Source organism: Oryctolagus cuniculus, chromosome 17 (assembly GCF_051225735.1).
Source record: "Oryctolagus cuniculus isolate XC-2025 breed Fujian yellow rabbit chromosome 17, ASM5122573v1, whole genome shotgun sequence".
Lineage (NCBI taxonomy): Eukaryota > Metazoa > Chordata > Mammalia > Lagomorpha > Leporidae > Oryctolagus > Oryctolagus cuniculus.
The window spans coordinates 17,606,804-17,622,490 of record NC_142883.1 but is presented as its reverse complement, the minus strand read 5'-3'; the positions used below and the strand labels follow the sequence as shown (position 1 = coordinate 17,622,490).

The 15,687-nt window shown below is 42.2% G+C and overlaps 1 protein-coding gene across 2 annotated transcripts in view; it reads right to left on the bottom strand.

Annotated features, from left to right (window-relative positions):
* NSF (N-ethylmaleimide sensitive factor, vesicle fusing ATPase) overlaps nucleotides 1-15,687 on the bottom strand; it is a 183,369-nt gene that overhangs the window by 21,748 nt on the left and 145,934 nt on the right. For both annotated transcript variants that reach the window (XM_008271641.5, XM_002719197.6), the window contains exons 16-17: nucleotides 9,436-9,502; nucleotides 7,532-7,611 (exon numbers count right to left, since the gene is read on the bottom strand). In XM_008271641.5, the coding sequence (XP_008269863.3) occupies nucleotides 7,532-7,611; nucleotides 9,436-9,502 (147 nt within the window). The remainder of the gene's footprint in view (nucleotides 1-7,531; nucleotides 7,612-9,435; nucleotides 9,503-15,687) is intronic.

Here is a 15,687-nt window from a genome sequence, read left to right as displayed (position 1 = left end):
CTAACTTCTCCAGCCAGGGATCCCCTACTATAACAGGTCATCTAGCAGTCCAGGTCACAGCTACCAAATTCTGATTGACAGGCTGGTTTGTCCTTATTTTATTTATTTATTTTTTTGACAGGCAGAGTTAGACAGTGAGAGAGAGAGAGAGAGAGAAAGGTCTTCCTTTTCTGTTGGTTCACCCCTCAAATGGCTGCCATGGCCAGCACGCTGCACCAATCCGAAGCCAGGAGCCAGGTGCTTCCTCCTGGTCTTCCATGCAGGTGCAGGGCCCAAGGACCTGGGCCATCCTCCACTGCACTCCTGGGCCACAGCAGAGAGCTGGACTGGAAGAGGAGCAACCGGGACAGAATCCAGTGCCCCAACAGGGACTAGAACCCAGGGTGCCGGCGCTACAGGCGGAAGATTAGCCAAGTGAGTCGCGGCCGGCCTGGTTTGTCCTTAAAAAAGAATCTTCATCATTTCCAATCACTACAGTCACCAGGTCATTTACTTCTTACATATTTCCAAATCCTTTCTCTTTGGTCCTTACAGAAATTCATTCCACGTAGCTTATTACTGATCCAATTCCTGTTTCTAAGATTCCTCCCAAGCTGGGCCATGTGCCTTGCATGCTCACTCCTTACTTCTAACCCTCCACAGAATTCTGCATCATTAAGTAGCTTCTGAAAGTGCTCTCTTTTTAAAGTAACCACTTCATTGAGATACGATTCACCCAGCACATGGTTCACCCTTTAAGGTGAACAATTCAATGGCTTTTAGTATATTCACAGATGTGTGCAACCAAAAGCATACTCAATTTTAGGACATTTTAATCACCCTAAAAAACCCCACACCTATTAGCAGTTTCCTGCTATTCTCCCCATCCCAGCTACAGGCAACCACTACTCTACTTTCTGTCTAGATAGATTTGCCAATTCTGGAAATTTTGTATGAATGGAATGACATAATGTGTGTGTGTGTGTGTGACAGAGTGAGAGAGAGAGAGGGAGAGAAAGAAAAAGAGAGAGAGAAAGAGAGAGACTGGCTGCTTCTGCTATGTGTGTTTTCAAGGTTCATCCATGCTGGTGCACACTCGGCCTTCAGATTTGAGGCTTTTCATGTTCAGATTCAACCAACTGTAGATTGAAAATATTTGTAAAGAAAATTTTCTCTGTACTGAACATGTACAGACTTTTTTTCTTGCAATTACTCCTAAACAATACAACTATTTATAGCACTTACAGTGTATTAGGTATTACAAATAATCCAGAGATGATTTCAAGTATACAGAAGGATGTGAACAGATTATATGCGACTACTATGTCATTTTATATACATAAAATGGATTGGACTTCAGTATCTTCAAGGGTCCTAGAACCAATCCTTCATGGACACCAAGAGATAACTGTACTGCATTTAAAAAAATCACCAAGGGAGCTGGTATTGAGACTTAGCAGGTAAAGTCACTGTCTGTGAGGCTGGCATCCCATATGGGCACCAGTTCATGTCCCAGCTGCTCCAACTCCCTGAAGCAGCAGAAGATGGCCCAAGTGTTTGGACCCCTGCCACCCATGTGGAGAACCAGATGAAGCTCCTGGCTCCAGCCTGGCTCAGCCCTGGTCTTTGTGGCCATCTGGAGAATGAATCAGTGGATGGAAGATCTCTCTGTCTCCCTCTCTCTGTAACTCTTTCAAAATAAATAAATAAATCTTTAAAAAATTGCCAAATAAATTTGAGTATGGATATACTGGATTTTATTCTATTTGATGAACATATGAATTGTTCCTACTTTACAGTTATTATAAATAACACTGCTATAATTATTAATGTACAAGTGTTTGCATGGACATATAGTTTCCTTTCTTTTGGGCATATATTAGGAGTGGAGTTGCTAGGCCATGCAATAATTCTATATTTAAAGAACTGCTGGGGGTGGGCATCCGGCATAGTAGTTAAGATACTGCTTGTGTCCCATACTAGAGTAACTGGGTTCAATGTCCAGCTTTGGCTTCTGATTCCAGCTTCCTGCTAATGCAGACCCTGTGAGGCAGCATTGATGGCTCAACTTAACTGGGTTCCTGCCACCCAGATGGGAGACCTGGATTGAGTTTCTGGCTCCTGGCTTCAACCTCAGCCCTTGTAGGCATTTGGACAGTTAACCAGCAGATTGGGAGTGCTTTGTCTCTCTGCCTCTCAAATAAACAAACAGGCACTGCTAGATTGTTTACAAAGGCTTCACAATTTTTACAACCTCAGCCAGCAGTGTATATTTTCTTTAAATTTTTTATAAAGATTTTTAAAAAAATTTTTTTTATTATTTTTATTTATTTATTTATTTATTTATTTATTTATTTATTTTGACAGGCAGAGTGGACAGTGAGAGAGAGAGACAGAGAGAAAGGTCTTCCTTTTGCCGTTGGTTCACCCTCCAATGGCTGCCGCGGCCGCCGTGCTGCGGCCGGCGCACCGCGCTGATCCAGTGGCAGGAGCCAGGAGCCAGGTGCTTTTCCTGGTCTCCCATGGGGTGCAGGGCCCAAGCACCTGGGCCATCCTCCACTGCACTCCCTGGCCACAGCAGAGAGCTGGCCTGGAAGAGGAGCAACTGGGACTAGAACCCATGTGGGATGCCAGCGCCACATGCAGAGGATTAACCAAGTGAGACACAGCGCCAGCCCCCAGCAGTGTATATTGGTTCTAACTTCTCCATAGTCTCACCAACACTTCTCATTATCTGACATGTTGAAAACAGTCATCCCTAGGAGGTGTGAAATGGTACCTCGCTATATTAGTTTGGATTTGTATTTCCCTGATTACTAAATAATACTGCGGCCGGTGCCGCAGCTCAATAGGCTAATCCTCCGCTTGCAGAGCTGGTACACCAGGTTCTAGTCCCGGTCAGGGCGCCAGTTCTGTCCCGGTTGCCCCTCTTCCAGGCCAGCTCTCTGCTGTGGCCCGGGAGTGCAGTGGAGGATGGCCCAAGTGCTTGGGCCTGCACCCGCATGGGAGACCAGGAGAAGCACCTGGCTCCTGCCTTCGGATCAGTGCGGTATGCCAGCTGCAGCGGCTATTGGAGGGTGAATCAACGGTAAAAGGAAGACCTTTCTCTCTGTCTCTCTCTCACTGTCCACTCTGTCAAAAAAAATGATAATAATACTGAATATATTTTTATGTACTTCTTGGTCATTGGAACATTATTTTTGGATGTTTCACTCTAATTATACCCTCTCTAAATATAAATTTAAGCAATACTCAAATACTTAAGCCCACTAAATAAATATATCTGCATTTGATAAGTTTTATATATATATATATATATATATATATAAAATTTGTTGAACAAGTGGTTCATGGAAGTATGTATTATATGGATAAACCTCCATGCCAGATGTTAAGAGATTTAAAAGCATAAAATAATGTTCCTTCCATTAAGAGTCTTTTACAGGAGAGAATGTTCCAATCTCTTTAGAATGACAATAGCTTTAAGTAACACTCTGACCTCAGAATCAGCCCTTAAGGCTTCCTGGTCTGGCTGAAAAGCCCACGAGAGTATTTCAGGTGTGGAAAGCCAAGACACTGTGGCAAAAAATGTTCATTCTCACTCCTCCTCTGTGAGTGAGACCCCAGCAGAAAGACGTGGCCATCAAAGAAGGAGGTAATTTTCTCTAAAGCGAGGAGAGAACTTCCACTTTGCTTATAGCCTTGTCTAAATACAGAGTCTGTGAACTCAAAAGGCTTCCATAGCTTACACAGCTCATGTCAAGAGCTTTGGTTGGTCACTGACATCATAATAAGAGTTTTAATTGTTAAATAACACAGGAGTCACTGTGCACTAACTCCCCATACAGGACCTCTGTCCTCAATGAGTTGTATTATGAGAGTTAACTATAAAACTAGTTCTCAGTTTTTGTGTGTGTGTGTGTGCATGTATGTGGAAAATGTTGAAATCTTTAGTTAGTACACAGTTGGTTTTCAGTGTACAGTTAACTGAAAATGATTCTTAATGGAGAATGGGACTGGGAAATGGAGAGAGAAGAGGGGGAGGGGTAGTAGGGTGGGTGGGAGGGTAGGTATGGTAGGAAGAATAACTATATTCCTAAAGTTGTACTTGTGAAATTTGTATTCTTTAAAAAATTAACTAATTAAAAAAGAGTCTTTTACAAAATAGAAACAGTTATTCTTAAATCTTTAATCAAAATATTATAGTCCATTTGTGACTACTTTGTTTATCTCTATTAGTATTTATATTTTGGATAATTCTCAGCCAGGGGTTGTTTCTCTGTTTATATCGAGCTGTCCTGGAAGAGGGGCAACCGGGACAGAATCTGGCGCCCTGACCGGGACTAGAACCCGGTGTGCCGGCGCCGCAAGGCGGAGGATTAGCCTAGTGAGCCGCAGCGCCAGCCTATATCAATGTCAACATATACAGTATTAGGGTCTAGTATTGTGGCACCATGAGTTGAGCTGCTGTCTATGATACTGACAGCCCATATGAGAGCCAGCTTGAGTCCTGGCTGTTCCACACCCAATCCAGCTCCCGGCTAATGCTCCTGGGAAAGCAGCGGAAGATACCCCAGTGCTTGGGCCCCTACCACCCATATGGGAGACCTGGATGGAGTTCCAGGTTCCCAGCTTTAGCCTGGCCCAGCCCTAGCGGTTTCAGACATCTGGGAAGTTAACGAATGGAGGGTTTCTCTCTCTTTGTGGCTCTGTCACTCTCTCTCTCTTCCTAAGTAACTCTGTCTTCCAAATAAGTAAACAAATAAATCTTTAAAAAGATTTTTAAAAATGTGTATAATATTTAATAACTCAAAGGAAAGGACAAGATGCTTAAAGCCATACTGAAAAGTTATTATTTTTAAGTGACTTTAAAAAAAAAAGATTTGATTATTTTATTTGAAAAAGTTATACAGAGAGAAGGAGAGGCAGAGAGGGAGAGAGAGAGAGAGGGAGAGAGAGAGATATCTTCCATCCGCTGGTTCACTCCCCAGTTGGCTGCAACGGCCGGAGCTGCACCGATCCAAAGCCAGGAGCCAGGACCTTCCTCCAGGTCTTCCCACGTAGATGCAGAGGCCAAGAACTTGGGCCATCTTATATTGTTTTCCCAGGCCATAGCAAAGAGCTGGATTGGAAGAGGAGCAGCTGGGACAAGAATTGGTGCCCATTTTTTTTTTTAAGACTTTGTTTATTTGAGAGGTAGAGTTAAAGACAGAGGGAGGGAGAAACAAGAGAGTGAGGTCTTTCATCAGCTGGTTTACTCCCCAAATGGCTGTAACAGCTGGAACTGGGCCAATCTGAAGCCAGGACCCAGGAGCTTCTTCTGGGTCTCCCTTGTGGGTGCAGGAACCCAAGGACTTGGGCCTTCTTGTACTGCTTTCCCAGGCCAGAGCAGAGAGCTGGATCAGAAGAGGAGCAACGAGGACACGAACTGGTGCCCATATGTGGTGCCGGCACCGCAGGCGGAGGCTTAGTCCACCATGCCACAGCGCCAAACCCTTTTAAGCGACTTTTATCATGAATTATTTTTAGCTAAAGTTTTGAATATTGTAAAAAATAAATTTAAATACTTGTAAAAAAATCTAGTAATTTTAAATATGATTTCAAAAAATTAGGCTTTTAGGTGTGCATAATATATATTATATTTATAACAGATTATGTATATAATATATAGATACTGAGGAGATATTGCTTATGTTTATTTCAACAACTTTAGACACCTATGTATGTATTTGTAAAAATACTAAAGGAATCAGAGGAAAAAACTTTCTCTAACTTCAGCCTGAGTATAAGCTACAACTCCAATGACTGAAAATGACAGTTTTTGGAAAGATGATTTTAAAAAATCCTTCCATAGTGCAAATATGCAGCAAATTTTCAAGGTTGTTGTAGGTTATGTTTCTTTTCAATGAAAGTCCTTTACCCTTAAGTGTAAAATACACATAATTTTAACTGTTAAAATAAAAATTAGGGGGCCGGCACTATTTCATTACACAGAAATATCTATCATTTGTATCGACCCTCTACATATTTTTGCATTTAATCAATTGGAACAATGATTAAAGTCTTAGAAACTTCAAAAAAGGAACTGGAGGGGCTGGAGCTATGGTGTAGTGGGTAAAGCTGCTGCCTGCAGTGCTAGCATCCCATATGGGTGCTAGTTCTAGTTCCGGCTGCTCCTCTTCAGATCCAGCTCTCTGCTATGGCCTGGGGAAGCAGTGGAAGATGGCCAACGTGCTTGGGCCCCTGCACTCATGTGGGAAACCCAGAAGAAGCTCCTGGCTCCTGGCTTCAGATCGGCCAGCTCCAGCCATTGAGGCCATTTAGGGGAGTAAACCAGTGGATGGAAGACCTCTCTCTCTGTCTCTGCCTCTCTGTAACTCTGCTTTTAAAATAAATAAATAGAGCTAAAAAAAAAAAAAAAAAGAAAAGAAAGAAAAAAGAAAAGAAAAAGCTTCTCAGAAGCAAAACCTTAAAAAATTAAAAATTAGATTCACAAGCTATTTTCCACACAAATTAGTTTATATTTCTAACTTCAAACATGAGAAATTAATATGTTTTTCAAGTTAGTGCTTAACCCCTTTGTATAAGCCTTTGATTGACATTTTTTTTGACAGGCAGAGTGGATAGTGAGAGAGACAGAGAGAAAGGTCTTCCTTTGCCGTTGGTTCACCCCCCAATGGCCGCCATGGCCGGTGCGCTGATCCGAAGCCAGGAGCCAGGTGCTTCCCCCGGTCTCCCATGCGCGTGCAAGGCCCAAACACCTGGGCCATCCTCCACTGCCTTCCCGGGCCACAGCAGAGAGCTGGACTGGAAGAGGAGCAACTGGGACAGAATCCGGTGCCCCGGCCAGGACTAGAACCCGGGGTGCCGGCGCCGCAGGCAGAGTATTAGCCTATTGAGCTGCAGCGCCGGCCTGATTGGCATTTCTTTGAGGTTATAGCTCATCGAATCATTCAAGAGAATTTGTGTCTGTGACATAGCCAAACATGCTCTGGCAACCACTACATAATTAGCATATTTAACAAACGTTCATAGATTGGTTTTAAATTTGCTAAACTATCAAAATCACCAGTTTCTAATAGCCCCATCCCTAAAACTGCAACCACATGAACCAAGATCCTGGCTATAAATTCATTCCTCGAAAGCACCACATGATGAAGAAGTAATATAAGATCAGCTATGAAAATTAATAAATGATTTGCCCATAGGAAATGTTTCCCCAAATATAAATTCTAGAAAATGATAAATGAAGCAAAAAGGAACAAGTAATCTATTCTATAATATTATAATCTCTCTTGAGAAGTGAAAGAGGGATGGTAGAGAATTCACAAAATAAAAAAATATAATACTATTTGAAACTGTGGATTTTGATATCTTCAGAAAAGTAATAGAGCAATTCTGTTAAGAGAATTGTTTACCTTAAGGCAGAAGCCAGACCAGATGACTTTTCAAAATTCCTTCAACAATAGAATTTTATGTTTATGACAAGTTGTTTATTTAGGAAGCATGTACTGTTTGCAATTTGCTGTAAAACTTTTATTATTATTTTTACCTGAGGAGGTGCCTTTTTCAGTAACACAAGGAGAGCCTGTAAGACCAGATTAGAAAACCGAGGGCCAATAGGGACATAATCTGGAAGAGAAACATGGCTGTGTTAGGGACTCTATGCATAGACCCCACACTCCCCACACATTCAGGCAACTATCTGTAGGGAAAAAACTCTAATATCCTGATGCTTAAAATATCACAGAAGAACCTTTAAATTATAAATGTCTTGAAAAATCTTCTAAATAACCCTTTTGAGTTCATGTAGACAACTTTGATTTTCAGAGTTTTTTTTTTTTTTTTTTTTTTTGGTATGGTGGGTGGTGAGGGATAGCAGATATATTTACCAAGCAGTTCTAAGATATCACTGCAAACCATGACAGGAATATGGTATGGCTAACAAAATACGTCACTTGAAAATGGACGGAGGGGAAGTCATAAGTGAACAATTACTTCAGCACACAGCATGAGCACTCTCGTCCCAGTCGTGGATCTACCTGCATGAGCACTCTCGTCCCGGTCTTGGATCTACCTGCAGCCATCAGCCCCCCGTGTCACTTGCTCAATGTCCAGGACACAGAGCACCTTCTGCTTTGCATTAATTTTTGCCAATACAGGTTATAGCAGACAGGCAGCTTCTTACTTCTGGGACCCTAGTAATTCATCTCATGCTTACTGAATAAATGAACAAACAAGTACAGATAATAACTATTCATACAAGGGAAAATATACGCAGAGGGCACACATTCCTGACACAGTAGTGTTGCTATGACCACACATCTCAATTGTGTTTAGATAAAGGAATTTACACAGAGCTATGAGTTTGTGCCTAAAAGCTTTTAAAGAAATAATCCTATAAACTAGGCTGAGATATATCAAATACAGCAGACCAAAAACCCAGGTCACTAGATAAAACTATCAGTTTAAGAATACCTCATAGATATGCCAGCTTTGCTTTATAACAAATATTCCCAAAACTTAAAAAATAAATAACAGAGGACCTAACACAAGTCTGAAAATCACAGGGAAACTGTAGTAGAAACAGCTGATGTGAAATCATTACTATACTATTATGGACAGCTTATGGAAGAAGGGATTAATCAAGCATTGAATAGTATTTTCAGACATTTATTAAATCGCTAGGTGGGTTTCTATTTCAATCGAGTTTATTATCCCATCTTGAGCCATTATTATGAATTTATGCAAAGCTGACTTAATTTTACAATGAAATGAAATCCAAGAGAAACAACAACTCCTGGCACTTCCTTGTGGTTTGCTCCTCGGGCACTGAGCTCAGAGACTCGGTGTATTCCTTTCCGTCTCCTGTAGGAGTGTACTTCCACACAGGAGATGTTTAACAAACAGTTTAAACATTACTATAGAGCACTTTTACCTTCCAGAATGTTTGCAACATCTGTCTTCACAATTACTCTGTGGCATAAGCAAGGAATGGATTACAGTCTCTGTTTTATAAGAACAGAAACTGAGGCACAGGAAGCTTACAACTTCTGCCTCAAGTGTTTTAGCAGATTTGTGGATTTCACTCTGATCCTAAACTCTTCTTTCATTAGTTTTGTCAAAATTCACAAGTGGTCCTCTGAGCTATAGCAATTATACGCATCAATGAAAATTACTAATCATATTCTATGAGCAGGGCACATTGTAGAAGACAGAAAATAATATGAGACACAGACCCTTTCAAGAAGCAGTTTATACTGGAGTCAGTCATAAAACAGATTAGTATGAATACTGTCACTGACATCAGATGTAAAAGATAATATTTCCTTGTAAGACAAAGGAGAGTATTTTGATTGCTCTACAGTTTATAAATACCTGTTTTTTCACTTATAATTTTTGAGACATTAGCTGCAATGTGGCAAAGAGGATACAATGATAGATGTTATGACTCACCTAGCAATCTCTCAATGTCATCCACAACCACACAACTGAGCTGGGATTTATACGCATCATCAAAGATCTGGAAGAAAGCAAAACCATTTATTATCTTACCACCCTCTGTAATTATGACAATTTTCAAGAATATCACATTTAGTAAATTCTTAGGCAATATCTAAACAAAGTATAGTAAAACATCAATACTTCAAACCACAAAAAATTATTTGGAGTTTAACAAGCTATAGGATTTTAGAACTGAAAAAGTAAGTCCTTGCAAGGAAACTGAGCATAAGCAATTAAATTACTTGCCCAGGAGGACACAATGTGGATCATGGCTGAGCACAGAGACGCAGGTGCCAGCTGTTCCTTTGTCACCTGACATATCCCATCACGTTCATCACACCGACCTTAAGAGCACAGCTTCAGTGTTGTGACCCAAGAAGGAGGTGTATAATAAAATGGAATGCCGATTTACTATCTATAAGAATTGTGGGGGGCCGGCATTGTGGTGTAACAGATAAAGCTGCCGCCTGCAGACATCCCATGTCGGTGCTAGTTCGAGTCCTGACTGCTCCACTTCCAATCCAGCTCCCTGCTAATGTGCCTGGGAAAGCAGCAGAGGATGGCCCAAGTGTTTGGGTCCCTGACCCATGTGAAAGATCCAGAAGAAGCTCCTGACTCCTGGCTTCAGTACAGCCCAGCTCTGGCTGTTGTGGCCATTTAGGGAGTGAACCAGCAGATGAAAGACCTCTCTCTCTGTCTCTTCCTCTTTTCTCTGTTAGTCTGCCTTTCAAATAAATAAATAAATGTTTTAAAAACAAACAAACCAAAAAAACCCAAAAAGCAAAACAAGAAAGGACTTGTGTCTCTGTTAAGCAGGAATAACGCTAAAAGACCAGAATCCCATCAACTCAAATCAGATCACAACAGTACAAGGATTCACAAAAGAACTAAAGTTGGGTATGAAGGATCAGATAGACATATGTACAAAACCAAACAAAAGATAAGAGTACATTGTCTTAAGATAGCCAAAGAAATGCAAATTAAAACAAGCAGCAAAGAAGTTATATCCTGGCAAGTATGCAGTCATTCCAAATGAGGCAGAATTAATTTACGTATAAATTGGATCTAAGTGTTCAAAGCTTGGAGACCAGCTTTTTTACAAATGATGGGAGTTTCTGTTCTAGAGACTACCAGTGAGGCTCAGAGGATCCCACTGGGGTCAGGAGGAAGAATTAATTTCTGCATCCCAGCCTGATCTGGTTGATAAGGCACAGAAAGACGGCAAAAACTGCCCCTCTCTTCTTGCTTGGGGGTGGCACAGTGTTCTTAGCGGGAACCTTTTAACCTTAGGAGTTCTGGACTTCGGTATGGAAATCAAGTAAATCACACTCACAATATTTATATTTTTCTTTTTTAAAAAAAGATTTATTTATTTATTTGAAAGGCAGAGTTATAGAGAGGCAGAGGCAGAGGCAGAGGCAGAGAGAGAGAGAGAGAGAGAGAGAGAGAGAGGTCTTCCATCCACTAGCTCACTACCCAAATGGCTGCAACAGCCAGAGCTGAGCTGATCTGAAGCCAGGAGCTTCTTCCTGGTCTCCCATGTGGGTGCAGGGACCCAAGGACCCGGGCCATCCTCCACTGCTTTCCCAGGCCATAACAGAGAGCTGGATTGGAAGAGGAGCAGCTGGGACTAGAACTGGCGATATGGAATGCCGGCGCCGCAGGTGGGGGATTAACCTATTATGCTACATCGCTGGTCACAAAAGTATTTATAATAATTAAGAAAAATTATCATAGTAGAGTCTCACTGTCACCATCTTAATTCAGTTCCTTGTTATATTTTTCTTGATACAAATACAACAATTTCTACCTCCAGATATTTAATCAGGTCAGTCCTTCTGGTAGAAATGCCTTCCACCCTCTTAACCACTCAATCACTCTCCCACATCCTCTCAAAATCCCATCTCTCCTTTCATCCTCAGCTATCTGTCTCTCCTCTGGATTGTGAGGTAGATAAAAACTTCACCCTGTTAGTGTTACACCTCTTGTAACCAGCACAGAATAGTAGTCAGCAATGATGTGTACTCAATAGATTCAATGGTTGAAACAAGACAAATTCTCATTCCTCTTGCCTTAGGTCTCTCTCCTCCTTTGGTACAGCATGGAGTACATCGCGTACACATTATGGACTCATTGTATCCTTCCCAGTATTATACTAGATTTTAAACCTTCAGAAGATAAGCACCGTCTCAATGATCTCTGTTTCCTCATCTTATTTAACATAATGCCTCACTAGTAGTAATGATAAGTATTTACTGAAAGAATAAATTTATGTATTTTAAATTCAAGTAGAAATATCAAGTAGGCAGTTGGAGACATCTGACTGAAGTCACATTACAGAAATCACTCTCAGGGCAGTGACTGCTGCAAGCAGGACGATGAGATCTTCAAGGAGAAATGGGAGGAGCAGAAAAATCAAGGACTAAGGACTGAATCTCGAGTGTCGCCTCATTCATTCACATTCAACAAGTATTTCAGAATTCCTACTAATGAATTAGGCATTGATGAAGGCACTTGAGAGAATACTAAGACAAATATGACCCTACTTTCACAGAAGTTCAGAGGTCAGGGAGCAGATCACATGTGACCAGGACAGAGCCTACATTATTATGCCAGAGGAAATCCAAGAGGATATGGGGTACATAGCTGCGGTTGTCGCTGGTTCTCTTCCTGGGCACAGGGTAAGAAGTACTTCTGCATCCCCTCTGAGGTCAGGCATGACTATGACATTCACTTTGATTGGTAAAACAGGAGTGGAAATTTATTACTTTCTGATGTTCGTGACTAATGTTCGTGACTAACCATCCTCTATTTCCTGTCTTGGCTATCGTGGAATCGCACGTGAGATGGACACTAGATCTCTGAGAAACTACGATGAGCAGAGCTCACATTCTGAGCCATTGTGGCCACTGGTGTTGAGTGAGAAATTTTTTTTTTTTTTTTTTTTGACAGGCAGAGTGAACAGTGAGAGAGAGACAGAGAGAAAGGGATTCCTTTTTCCATTGGTTCACCCTCCAATGGCCGCCACGGCTGGTGCGCTGCAGCTGGCACACTACGCTGATCTGAAGGCAGGAGTCAGGTGCTTCTCCTGGTTTCCCATGGGGTGCAGGGCCCAAGCACTTGGGCCATCCTCCACTGCCTTCCCAGGCCACAGCAGAGAGCTGGCCTGGAAGAGGGGCAACTGGGACAGAATCTGGCACCTCAACTGGGACTAGAACCCGGTGTGCTGGCACCGCTAGGTGGAGGATTAGCCTATTGAGCCACGGCGCCGGCGAGAAATTTCATTATGTTAAGGCACTGTGATTTGGGGGCCAGCTTATTACTGCTGCACAACTCAGCCTATTCTCCTTATTCATAGTTTTAGGGGATTAAGGATGGTTTTCTAAATTCAGGAAATGACATTTAAGCAGAGATCTAAAGGATGAACAAGAGTTAACTAGAGGGAAAGGGGACAGAAAGTGTTCTAAGCAGAGTGTACCGAATATTAGGAGGCAGAGAGATGAGCAATCTAGGAACACAGGAGGAACGGACACAGAGACAGTAAGAAGTAAGCTAGAGAAGTGTTGCACCAGTGTTGGGTTTGGGGCTGTGGAGGGTGAGAGGCGACGCAAGTGCAGCGACAGGGGAGCTGCATGGAGAGAGTCTTTGATGGCAGCCTGGAAGTGGATTTGTAGAGGAGTAAACACAGTCAAGAGATATTTAAGAGGCTGAACTGAGCACATGGTGAACGAATGGCGTGGTGACAATGGAGAAACCAGGGTGACACTGCCCTCCTGGTCTGGTGAGTGAAACAAAGAACAGAGGAGCAGCTCGCTGGGCAGGGGGTTGTGGGTACATTTAACAAGCAGAATGAGAAAGGCACCCTTCACTAATTTGCCTCTAAAAAAAAAAGAAAGAAAAGAAAAAGGAAAGAAAAGTAAGAACTGGATACTTACTTTAGCCTCCTTATACACAATTATGGTTCCTTTTGCCTTTGAGTTGGTGATTCAAGACAATGGAAGAGTTTAGAAGCAGTTCCACAGTGGTTCTGTGCTGTTTTTAAGACTGAACCAATACAGCAGCCAATGTGGTATCATACAAACTCAGGTGAGTTCAGGAACTCACCAAATACCACGCTTTGCTTTTCAACACGTTTTCTAGAATTCCACTTAAAGCTTTAATGAAAGCATGGTGTTCTGTTCCTTAGGCCTGGACCATGTGCTGGGTGCAGTTCTGCATTCCCCGAGTCAGCCCTTCTTTCTCTAAACACACGATGGCTTACAAGGCTTCAGGGATCTCACTCAGGACACTGTGGCGTCTAAACTGGGAAGCTGCTACGTCTCATCAACTTATCTCAGATACTGTATGTGGTCTCATCAACTTATCTCAGATACTGTAATTCACGGAGCATTACAAACCACCTCACAGTTGACTTCAAGGTCCACCTATTTTGGAAGAAAAATACTTACAAGTAGCCACTTCATGTAAAGTTGGGTTCGTTTTGTTACAGACAGCTCTCAATGTATTAATTACTACCACCCAAAGAGGAGCATTCATAGCTAACTCTCTTAGCAATCTACTACCCATGACAAAGGCTGTGTAATTCCAGTTGTAACTAGTCAACTGAAACTGCTTTGGGTAGCTACCACCCTAATTTAAATAAATATACACACCCCTTTCACTTCTCACACATACACTTTCTTCCTTATCTGGTCCTTAGTAGTCTATGAGATCATCACTCTTTCCCTGGTACACAATTTCTGCCTGGTCTCCTCAGCTCCCTCCACTCCTGCCCCCCTGGCCCAGGCCCCAGAAAACGCTCTGAAAGAAGAGACTCAGATTTGCCTGGCAAGGATGTGGGGTTAGCTGCCAGACAAAATCTAAGCAAGGTTTTTAGGAAGATAAATCCAATCAGGAGGAGAGGTACCAGAAGATGCAAAAAAATTTAAATCATACAAACTGCCCCATTAGGATTCTCTATATAACTGAAATGGCAAATTGACCATCAATAGCAGCCCACAACAGCTATACAGTGCCTGTGTCAGATCACATGATGTTACAACCCAGAGGTACAGGGGCTACAACTGGTGAGGCAAGGGATAGATCTTACAGACCTGAGAAAACTTAAAAGATATACAGTCCTAGTTCTATCATGGTGTTTCTTACAGCACATGTAAATGACTAGCATATAGAAGTATACAGGGCACTTCAAAAAACTCAGAAGAGTAACTAGAAGCTAAATTTAGCATAGTGCATAATTTAAAAAAAAATCCATGCATAGTTTTTTTTTTCAGAATATGCATTTCCACAAACTTCGTGAAGATCGCTTGTACAGGGTCTTGAGATTCAAATGGGGAATTCTGAAAGCAGAGGGTGAAGATGGGAAGGAGGAGGACGAAGCAAGGTGGGAACCAGTGGCATCAGTCAGCAGGCAAACTCACACTAAGAGGTCTGTTCTAAAGAAGGAAGAATATCTCTGGAAAGCACAGAATCCCAGTCTATTCTCACTGTGTATGTAATGAGACCATTGCCACTACACTCTCTGGTACCACCTCTCTTGCATGCAAAAAAAGTGGGTAGCACAACACAGACTTACTCCTAAGAGACAAGCCAGAATGTGGGGAGCCTGGGCTCAAGGGAGGGCACGCAGGATGTGCTCTGTAAGCACAGACTGAGGAATGGGAGTGGTGGGGCTCCTGCCACATAGGGGTTAGGGGCAGCTGTGACTGTGCTGCTCAAGGACACAGAGCCCACTCCCGGAAGGTTCAGAGAGCGAGAGCCACCTGTGTGCAGGGGAGGGGCAGCAGCTGCAGGCTGTGGCGTCTACATGAATACAAATAGGAGCACGCCAGCATTCGCCCAGTGCTAATCCCAGCCCTTCAGAATCACAAATCACTGCAAAGCGTGTTCTAAGGAGATTCCATCCTCCATTTTCTGTAACCTCTGTAGTGCTCTCAGGTAGTGGAACCAAAGTCCCTAGTTCTTCTAGGACCTGAACTCTGAATCGGTTGGAGTGAAGTATCTCATTAGCAAAATCTGATGACAGTAAGAATCCGATGGCTTAGAAAATACCTAATGTAGTAAATCTGTCAGCAATTAGTTGAAAGCATACCCTAATCATATTTGGTAGCATATAAAAACGTAAATGAGCAAATTCAAATCGATGCTATCAGTAATAATGTCTACTTTCTAAAAACAACTTGGGAGCAGACCAAACAAACATTA